Source organism: Benincasa hispida, chromosome 9 (assembly GCF_027475165.1).
Source record: "Benincasa hispida cultivar pf3 chromosome 9, pf3_genome.v1.1, whole genome shotgun sequence".
Lineage (NCBI taxonomy): Eukaryota > Viridiplantae > Streptophyta > Magnoliopsida > Cucurbitales > Cucurbitaceae > Benincasa > Benincasa hispida.
This window is the reverse complement of record NC_143486.1, coordinates 18769769-18781055: the sequence shown is the minus strand read 5'-3', so window position 1 is coordinate 18781055 and position 11287 is coordinate 18769769. Positions and strand designations below refer to the sequence as shown.

At 28.9% G+C, this 11287-nt stretch overlaps 1 protein-coding gene across 1 annotated transcript; it reads left to right on the top strand.

Annotated features, from left to right (window-relative positions):
• The first annotated feature begins 1784 nt into the window (after positions 1-1784).
• Positions 1785-2810, top strand: LOC120084617 (mitogen-activated protein kinase kinase kinase 20-like). Its single transcript, XM_039040424.1, has one exon. The coding sequence runs from the start codon at positions 1785-1787 to the stop codon at positions 2808-2810; it is 1026 nt and encodes a 341-aa protein (XP_038896352.1).
• The last annotated feature ends 8477 nt before the right edge of the window (positions 2811-11287 follow it).

Genomic DNA, 11287 nt, shown 5'->3' with positions numbered 1-11287 from the left:
GAGTCAATACTAATTATTTGTGGGTAATAACTGTGCCATGTAGAGTTAAGTTGAGTTGATAATAATTGTCTGTATTTATAGTGCTAAGTTGGTTTAAAAAATCTGTATTTTGAGTGCAGAGTTGAGTTGTATCAAGTTATAGATATAGGGTATAGTTTTTTCTTACTTAAAAAATATGCATTTTTTATGGGTTGTTATTATTATTGTTATTGTTGTTGTTGTTGTTGTTATTGTTATTATTATTATTATTGTTACTACTACTACGTGTTCACAATATATACACATGGCCAACAATGAGTTAATTTCATGCATCCAAACAAATATTATTTATTAAGTTATTCTATTTCATGCATAATTAAAAAAAAAGGTAGGAAATTAAATAAAACTATAATAAATACATGTGTATATATAATGTTTTGGTGAGTGAAAAAATCATTCATATTTAATTTCAGATCAAATTGGAGCAAAATTGAAAATGGAAAGATGCAAAAATAATAATAATAATAGGAGAATTTGAAATAAATTTTTTATTATATATAAAAGAAAGTCGGCATAAAAATTTCAGGATTTCAACTCTGCACCTAAACACAAAATTTCTTAAATCTTGACTAAACAGATATGTTCTCCAAACTCAAACTATTTAACTCCACACTAATTAAGGGCATGTTTGGATCGATTAGCGAACAAAATTATATTAAACAAATATTTTTATTTAAAATCTTTTGATCTAAACTATTTTAAATGTAATTTGAAAGTGTTTCAGAAACTATTTTAAATATTTACCAAACACTCTTTTTTTTTACAAAATGATTTATTTAAAAATTAAACACCGAAAAAGTTAAACAAAATACACTCTAATTTTTAAAGACTGAATAACTCAACTTACACATCAAACACTCTCTAAGTAATTCTTTATGAACAAAAAATGGCATGATTTGAATATATAGATATAATAGATACTACGAGAGTACTAAAAAAAATTTTAATTCACTCTTAATCACGTGACAATATGTATTCAATAATTAATCTTATAAGTCATTACTTATCTACTAGAAGCGACTCAATATTATGAGGATGTTTGGCCAAATGTTATTAAAAAGGAACTTAATATTGTATACATTAAATTTTTTACATAATTTTAATTTCATATTTTCGAATTAGCCCAAAATTTTTTTTGTTAGAATTTAATTTCGATAAAATTAATCGAAAAATAAAATATTAATATATTGTTTTCTTTTTTCCAATATATATATAAAAAAAAAAAAAAAAAAAAAACCAGTTCTAATATTTTAATTATTTTAACTTTGAACAACTTTAAATCGAAATTGTCGGAATTTTCTTTATTGAAATTGAAATACATTATCCAAAATCAAAAGGGAAAGGGATATGATAAATTTTCCTTTTTAATTTAGAAAAATTATATGAAAAATTAAAATGTTTAAATTTATTTTCCTAGTAGGAAATTGATTCTCTCTACTATAAAAATAACCTTACGCCTTTCTCTAATATTCATATTCATTTGAATTAAAAATTTTGGTGGCTATTCTTTCTCAATCATTATTTTTCTCTATCGTAATCGCTTTTTTCTTTTTCTTTCTGTCGGCGAATCTGGTGAAGCACTCAGTTGAAGGTATAAACACTTATAACCCATACATTATATTTTCTCATCGCTTTCTTTAATTTCCAGATTTGTTGATCATTTTTTTTTTCCTTTTGGTTTTGATCATTTTGTAGACGTTATTCTATAATAAAAGGAAGGGAGAAATTACTTCTCGATTTTGGAGATGTCTAATTGGAATCGAGTGAAGGTTTTGGGTAAAGGTTCTCATGGCATAGTGTTCTTAGCAGTGCCAACTAGTGCACCTCTTGATTTTGTTGCTCTTAAAGTAGTCTCGATAGAATATTCTTATTCACTCATGATAGAAGAAACTATTTTGCTCAATTTTAATGGATGTCCTGAAATTATTCAACGCGTTGGGAGTGGTATCTGTTTTGAAGGAGACTCTCTAGATACTGTTACTTACAACCTTGCACTGGAGTATGCTACCGGAGGTAGTCTAACTGATTTGATTAGGCGACGGGAGAAATTGCCAGAGGTTGAGGTCAAAGAGTATCTTAGAATGATTTTAAGAGGTCTTTGTTGTATTCATGAGCGAGGGTATGTACATGGCGATATCAAACCAGATAATATTCTTGTGTTCCCCGATGATACTGGCAAGATGAAGTTAAAGATAGCTGACTTTGGGCTTTCCAAGAAATGCGATGAGTTTGAGGAAGTGGTGATATCCACCAATGCTAAACCGAGATTTAGAGGAACACCAAAATATATGTCACCAGAATCCATTCTTTTTGGTATGATTAACACTTCACTCGATATCTGGTCTTTAGGTTGTATTTTAATTGAAATGGTTTCTGGAAAGCAAGTATGGAGTGATTGTAAAACTCTGGGACAACTAGCAAAAAAGGTTGTGAATCAAATGGATCTACCAGCAGACATTCCAGATGAATTATCAAGAGAAGGAAGAGATTTTCTTTCAAAATGTATCGATCAAAAGTTTGAACAGAGATGGACGGCTAATATGTTACTCAAGCATCCTTATCTTAAAGAAGAATACGAAGTTGATGAATTGCCCTCGACTCAAAGTATGCATGATTTATCAAATCTAGAATGGTTCAAAGAAGAGGATTTTTATGAAAATTATTTTGAGCTAAAGTCTCAAGATAAATGGATAAGTGACTTTGACTTACTTCAAGATCTCTATTGTAGCCAAGAAAATAAAACTATAAAAAAAGACGACGACATAGCTTAACTTTAACATCATATGATCAATTATATTATTATAATTTTCTTGATCTAATTGGATTTAGTTAAGGATTTTGTTTTGTAATTTTGAATATTATATTCATTTATAGTTTATGTATTTCAATAAAATGTCCACGCAATATTTTACCATGCATACAATTTTTTTAACAATGATTCTTTATTAAACAATAAATATTTAGATCCCTTATACATTATTAAATTGCGTACCATTTCTTTGTTTTGTCAACTAGTTCAATATGCTTTGTTCAATTTATATATCAATTACATTATACAAAACTTCATCTTAAGATGCAATCATCGACTTAAACCCTATTATTACCTAACAACTTAGTTTTCTATCTAGTTTATAATTAAACTTGATTCCACGTCAGTTTATCAATATAAGTAAGTAAGAAATTTCAGATTATATTTTATGAATTATAAAATACATTAATTTTCAGATTATATTTTATGAATTATAAAATACATTAATTAAGACTAAATTATTAATAAATTTAAAAGTATCTAAATTAAATTGTTAATAACTTTATAAATTAATTTACTTAAGGACGTTTTTTAACCAGGAAAAAAATGGTAAAAATCTACCCGTGAAAGTTTAAGGAAGAGCGATGTCCCATCAATCACATGGTCCATCGGCGGTGAAATTTGAGGAAGGTTCGAGTGGCTATTCCCCACAACTTGACGGCGGCCCAGTTGTCAAAATTAGCACCGAACCGCTAATGCCGGTGGAGTAAGAAAAGTCGGGTGACCAATGGAAAATATGTCCAATGACGAGGAGATGTTTAGCTTTCTAACATGAGTTGAGTTGAGTTGGTATAATATATAACTCATTGTTTGGTCCACCAATTTTTAAATGTTGGTGGAGTTGAGAGGATATATTTTACTAACTCACCCCAACTTATCCCAATTCTTTATTCTTGCCATGTTTGTATTGGGTCCATCCATCAGTCACTGTTACACTTTGAAAACTAACTTCGGACTCTGATAACCACCTCTGATGAAAACTACGAATACCAACTCTAGGCTCTAACAACCACCTCTAATGACAACTCCAACGATAAAATTCGAACTCCAACAACCACTTCTGATGAAAACTTCAGGATCAACTCCGGGCTTTGATAATCACCTCCATTGACAAACTCCAGCGACTAACTTTGGACTTCGATACCTTTGTGCGACCAACTCCAACAACCCATTTCAACCTCTGACAACAACCTCCAGTGACTCAACTCCGACCACCTTCGCCCTACCAACTTCGACGAAAAATTTCAGACTTTGACAACAAACTCCGATGACCAACTCCGATAACTACCTTCAAGGATTCGACAACCACCTCCGACTACAAACTCCGATGAAAATCACCTTCGATGACCACTTTTGAGCGAGCAACTCCGATGACCAACTCGGGGCTTTAACAACCACCTCCGACGACAAACTCCGACAACCAACTCTAATACTACCTTCATGCAACTAACTTCGGATTTCGACAGTCACCTCCAACTACAAACTTCGAAAAAATTCATCTTCAATGATCAACTTCGAAGACAACTTTCGCTCAACCAACTCCAGACTTCGAAAACCACCTCCGGTGACAAACTTTGACGACTAACTCCAATACCACCTTCATGCGACCAACTTCAGGCTCTGGCAACCACCTCCGACTACAAACTCCAGTGAAAATTATATTTGATAATCAACTTCGACAACCACTTCCAACTATTATATGACTGATGACTATTAAAGTATGTTGTAGGATTGTTGATTATATTAAAAAATAATATTTTGTCTACACTAAGTGCAATATTTATACGTGAAAATTTGTAAACAAAATATTTTTATTTAATTGAATTCACATATCAAATGGATATTAAGAATATTTAGACAAAAAGTATGTATGTAGTTGAAAAGTAGTAATATATAACAAAAAAAAACCATAAAATGAAAATGTTTTTCATTATTGAATATTTTCTAGCAAAAATTAGTAAATTATAGATATTCATTCTTTGATAATCCTCCAAATTAAGAGGAATTGAAAGTGAAATTGTTGAAGAAATGTGGTGACATTCCATTGGCTGCTAAGATGATGGGGTAGATTTAACTAAAAAGAATTCATGACAAAATAAAAATATAGAGCAACAATAGGAAGAAAAAGAAAAAAAGAAGAAGATGAATAATGAAATTCATGGAGAAAAATTATGAATAAAAAGTTTTGATTTCTCTTTGGTTTCTAATTTTATTTAACCATGAAAGCAATAAATGTAAAGGGTTAATTGTTACTCATTACTCAAGAAAGAAAGAAAGAAAAGTTTTAAAAATTAAAAGAGAAAAATTGCAATCCATATATTATTGAAACAAAGATAGGCGTAGGATTATTGAATAAAAAGTTTACAAAAACATATTATTATAGTCCAAAAAACTGCATCAAATAATTTAGACATATGAACTCAACTCTCTATAAACTCAGAACAAATAACTTTACACACCAAACACAAACATATGAACTTCATAGATATATAAACTCCAAACATTTTATCTTAACTCAGCGCCCCAAACAACCCCTAACATTTACCATTAAAAGTGAGAGCAATACTCGTTAAGTTCATGATATACTGATTTCCAACATCTCCTTCAATGAAAAAAATTGACAAAATATATATTTTTTTAAAAATTGACACAAGGATTGTATATTGAGATAGGATGACAAAGATGGGTCCAGAAAGTACCTAAGTATTTTTTAAAAAAGTTAGTCATCCACAACATATGTACTAGTAAGTACTTCATTATCCACATGATATTTTGATTGCCGTTAAAAAAATTTGTGAAAATTTTGGTTAAATCATAAATTAGTTCTCTATTATTTAGAGTAAAGTATAAAATTTAATCTCTATAATTCGATCAAATATCTCCAAAATGGTTCTTACACTAGAAATAGATCTAAAAGTGCATCAAGAAGTTAGGTGAAATTCTTTTTTAGAAAATATTGATCACCAAATAGTAGTAAAAAAAAAGTCTATATGACCATGTAGATCTTAATCTAGTAAGGTAAAACCACATAATCGAAATTTTTGTCTCTTATATTTACCACTCACCAATGTTCTTGCTATTTGTCCTCTTCAAAAGAAAAAAAATAAAATAAAATTTGAGTTGTTTTTAAATATAGAAAAATGAACCAAAATATTTACAAAATATAGAAAAATTTTATAACTATCAATAATAGATATCGATAGATACCTATAAACTTTTATCATTATCTATCAGTATCTATCAACATCTATTATTGATAATTCTAAAATTTTACTATATCTTATAAATATTTTCAACAATTTTACTATTTGAAATGATTTTTTAAAATATTTTCATAATATATAAAGTAACTGAATAAGCGATAGATAATCTAATCGCTGTATTTTTATTATAACGAAGACGTGATCGAGACTCTTGGAGAAAGTTGTATCTTTTGTCCATTATTTATATATTTTTTTCTATTTTAAATTCATTGGATGGAATGAATTTAGTAGATTATTTAAAATTAAAATTTCAACAAAGTGAAAAGGTGAAAAATGAAATTGATATGTTTTAATATTTTAATTCTAAATTTGATATCAAATGCATATTAACGAAAACGTCAATACAACTTTACTTTTTATTATGTCACTTGTTTTCAAAATCTTTTGAATTATCAATCAGAGTATCGAATCCACTCTAAATTAAACTTGGCTTATTTCACATCATAAATTAAATTTGGTTCGATGAAAAAATCAATTAGCATTAAATATTAGACTCGAAAGCCAGATTAATATTATCTCATTGGACCTATAAACAATAGCTCAATTGACAAATTTGTTTCCTTCATTAGTTCAAGCAAGATGAATGTGAAAATTTAAATCTTTTAGCCTTTAAAAGAAATTATTAATGAAGTTTATTTATTGTCTATTTAATTCCCTTCTTTTTCTACTATTTCAATTCACATGTTTATTTTCATTATTTACAACAAAGTTCATATTCAACATGATTTTCTATTTTTTAGGTCAATAGATAATGCTTATAACATCGTGTTCGTATATTGAAAATATAGTTACACATTGATGGCAAACAAAAAAGATTTTAGATATTTAAGTAAAAATAACACTTTTATAGTTATAAAGTCATTTCAGCGAAAATTAAAAGCATAGTCATATATCATTGTGAAGATAGAATGAAGGCAAGAATAGAGAAGTTAGTTTGTCCTATCAATTTTTTCATCAAGCAAATCGAAAATATATTTTTATGTATTAAAATTAGGGGTGTTCAAATGGTCTGACAACCCGAACAACCTAAACTACTCTATCCAAATTGTATAAGTTGAATTGGGTTGAATTTTTTTAATTTTGTTTTTCAAATTGGGTTGGGTTCAGATTATACTTTTAAAAATTCAGATTGACCAACCTAACTCGAATTTCTAATATATATATATATGTGTAAAAGGAAAGGCTTAGGAACTTGAATTATGATTTTATGAATTAATATCATGCATAAACAAATAAATAGATCAAAATCCCTTTGCAGCACAAGACAATAAAACAAACAACATTATTTATAACATTCCAGGTTCAGGATTCAGATTCGTTCTTATAATTGAGCCACCGAAAAGGAATGTGCACTTTGTTGGTATAGATAGTAACTTTCAATTCTTTTAAACCTTTCTTAACCATATTTTCATGTCGTCAGGATCTCTCTCATTCAGATGTGATATCGGTTCATTCATGTACCCCTCCTGAATTCAGATCGTTACATTATTCCTTTGACACTAAATAAACATAGCCATTTATATCAACACAACATTTTTATTTCTCAATGTTTAGAGTGAATTTGTAGTTATTAAAATCAATTTTGTGGTGTGAAATCACTTCAAAACACGTATTTAGTAATTTAAAAATAATTTTATATTATATTTTTCAATATCATTTTCATATCATCAAAATTAGTTTCAAATATTTTAAAGTAGATATAAGAGTGATTTTGAAATTATCAAAAAGTGATTTTAATTATTTTAGAAACACTCCCAATTTGTAAGTTAGGGATTAATTTTACCTGCCAAATACCAAATTTCTGGTTCGTTGCTGTTAGTTTTCGGTTCGCCTTTGCAGCTTCTACATTTTTTGACCACCCACTTTCATCGCCAATGTTAATTTCCCTCTCCACTTTGTGTTTTTGTTTCATCAGTTGAATAACAATAACTGAAATACTATGTTAGAACGTTGATATAATATTAAAATTATCTACACGTTATATTAAATATAGGAAGTTTTCCTTTTTTGACAATACGTGAGATGGAAGAATTAAAACTCTAATTTCAAGATTGATAGTACAAACACTATGCCAGGAATTTTGATAAAACTTTTAGGGTAATACATCAAGCTCTAGGTAAATTAAATTTATCCATTGCATTTGAATTCTAATCTGAATTGTATTGGGCAGATTATTTATTATGTATAACATTATCTCCAATAATATTGTTTTCCTTCTACCTCGTGGACGTAACTAACACATTGTTAGTGAACAAATGCGGAATTACGAAAATCCCTAACGACTGGCTCTAATACCATCATACCAATGGAGAGATAATTGTCCGGTTAAAAAGCCCGTCCCTAAAATTTCATAAAAGTAACAATTTAGTCCATGAACTTTGGTTTGTAACAATTTAGTCCCTAAACTTTGCTAATAATGGTCCTTGTACTTTAAGATTTGTAACAATTTAGTCCATATTATAGAAATTATTGTTAAGATTTAATGGGATTTCTTGCCTAAATAAATCGATAAACTAATTAGAGACTCGATATTTTTTACAAAATACAAAGTTTACATCATAAAATAATAAAAATTGACATCTAATTTTGATAAATTTGTTTACATAAGGGACTAAATTGTATCAATTTAAAAGTAAAAGGATTAAATTGTTACATACTAAAATTTAGAGACTGGATTATTATAAAATTGAAAGTTCATAGATTAAATTGTTACAAACTAAAATTTAGGGACTAAATTGTTACTTTCATAGAAGTTTAGGACCAAAAGTATTTTTTAACTTAATTGTTCTCACTTATATTCTCATGATCACTCTCTTTCCTAACCAATGTGAGATTTGTTCAGACTCCTTTAACATAAGTTTATTTTTTTATTCGTGATCTTTAGATTAATTTTTACACAAATTAATTTAATTTCAGAAATTCAAGCACAATCCTTTTATCATAGAAGGAAAATTCTTTTTTGTATTTGCCAACATTTTCATTTATTTTTTTATATTATTTCGACAGGATTATCAAATAAAGAATGTTAAAAGTCATCCAAGTTTTCGATATTCACTGCATTTGACAAAAAAAAAAAAAAAAAAAAATCATGTCACTGTAGATATTTTAATATATAAATTATTAAAAATAAATAATCAAATTTTGTATATAAATAATCAAATTGCATGAAGAGCAAGTGTGTAATTATTCTGTGGAAGATCCTTTCATACATATATATAAATGGAACCACACATATTTGTAAACTTAGAAACTATTGAATACTTGTGTAATGGGTCCAAACTTGGCCCATATGTGTGTAGTTATCCCTTCTTTCAATTTATATTTTGAGATGATTTATTAAAAGCACCAAAGATAAAAATTACATTGTTTAAAATTAAATAAAATTCTAAGTATATGACCAAAATTATATTTGCTTTACTATTTGTTCATGAAAAAAAAAAGGTAAAAGTATAGTTTTTTCGTATTATTTTGTGATTAATTAGAAATATATTTTCAAATTATTATTTGTATACACTTTACTAATTTAGAGTTAAATTAGTTTTTTAAGAAAATAGAGTTTAATTAGCTAAAACATTAAATAAAAACAATAACATATCTTAGTTTTTATAGTTTCGATACTCGAATTTTTCTCTTATCCCTCGGTTTTTCTTCTTCTATTTTAATACTTTATCTAACTTAGAAAAACAGTGAAAAACAAATCAAATCTACTCGCCAACAAAGTTACTACTTTTTAATTTTATGTTATGCTACGAAAAATCTAAATCTTCAAAAGCGTTCAACAGAAGAGGCGGAAGCATAAAAAAATTCATTAAAAAATACTAAAGGTTAGGAGATTTGATTAGTTGACTTTATAATTTTGTAAGATAATGGTTTCTGCAGTTATCTCAAATAAAGTCCTAACATTTGTTTCAGATAACAGTGTACTTTTCTGCCGAATATTTTTTTTATTTGGAAATATTCTACTGTAATTTTTGTCCAAAATTTTCCTTTATTGAGTTGTCGCTTATCTTTTCCAAATGGGAATTTGTTTAATTTCTTGGATTCGATTGTTTAAGGAGATTTATGACGAACATATAGGGTTGTCGCTTTTGTTAATCAAGTAAGACGTGTCTGTTCTACGATCATTGCTATGCAACGTTTGTTCTTGTTTATTGTTCACTATTCCACTGTGCAAGTTCTTCATATGTTGAAGTACAACACTTTGAAGTAAATCATGGTCTTAGGGGGAGTCTAAAACTCAACTTCGGAGAAGAAGTTGTCCATGTTAAGGGGATCCTAAGATTCATCAGTGAAGGGAGTTCACTGATTAAGGGGAAGATATCTCAGTGAGAGGAGTCTCACACACTATCAGAAGCCAAAGCATCTAAAACTAATATTATCAAACTTGGAGGCGTAAGTACACTTGAGAATGAGTCTCACATCTAGGGGGAGCCTATGGTTAATGAGTTGAGCTCTACGTGAGTCATTGTAATGATCGTGTCTTACAAATAAGTACTACGTTGTAAACTGTTTAACTCTTTAATATTAGTGAATTATCTTTCTTGAGCACACTGCCCCTCAGGCGTAGGTGGATTATCACTTAACTGGATTACCAACTTCGTGTGTCTTTACTTGTTTACTTGTTGTTAGTATTTTTGTTGTTATAGTGCTTGTCGGTACTTTCCATTTAACATCCGTATTTCGAGTTGGGAGACATCCTATCGCTTTTTTAATGGGTATCAAAGTAGGTCACCTTTACCTCAGGTGTTTCGATCAGGGATGGATCAAAGAAGGTGGCTCTACCACTCGTCCTCCGATTATAGATGGAACAAACTTTTCATATTGGAAAACTTAAATTACTACCTTTTTTAAGTCAATTGACAACAAATCTTGGAAGGCTATTGTAACTGGGTGGTCTCATCCTACCATCAAAACTGATAATGGAAAAGAAATCTAGAAGCCAGAATCCCAGTGATCCACAGAAGAAGATGAAGCTTCGTTGGGAAATTCTCGTGCCTTGAACGACATATTTAATGGTGTAGACCACAACATATTTAGACTAATTGATACTTGTGTCTCTGCTAAGGAGGCATAAGTTATCTTATCCATTGCTCATGGGGGAATAACTAAAGTCAAGATGTCAAGGCTGCAGTTGTTGACATCGAAGTTTGAGAGTATTAGAATACATGATGAAGAA

Excerpts from the sequence above, each read along its gene's own strand:
- LOC120084617 (XM_039040424.1), top strand. The coding sequence starts at position 1,785 with ATGTCTAATTGGAATCGAGTGAAGGTTTTGGGTAAAGGTTCTCATGGC.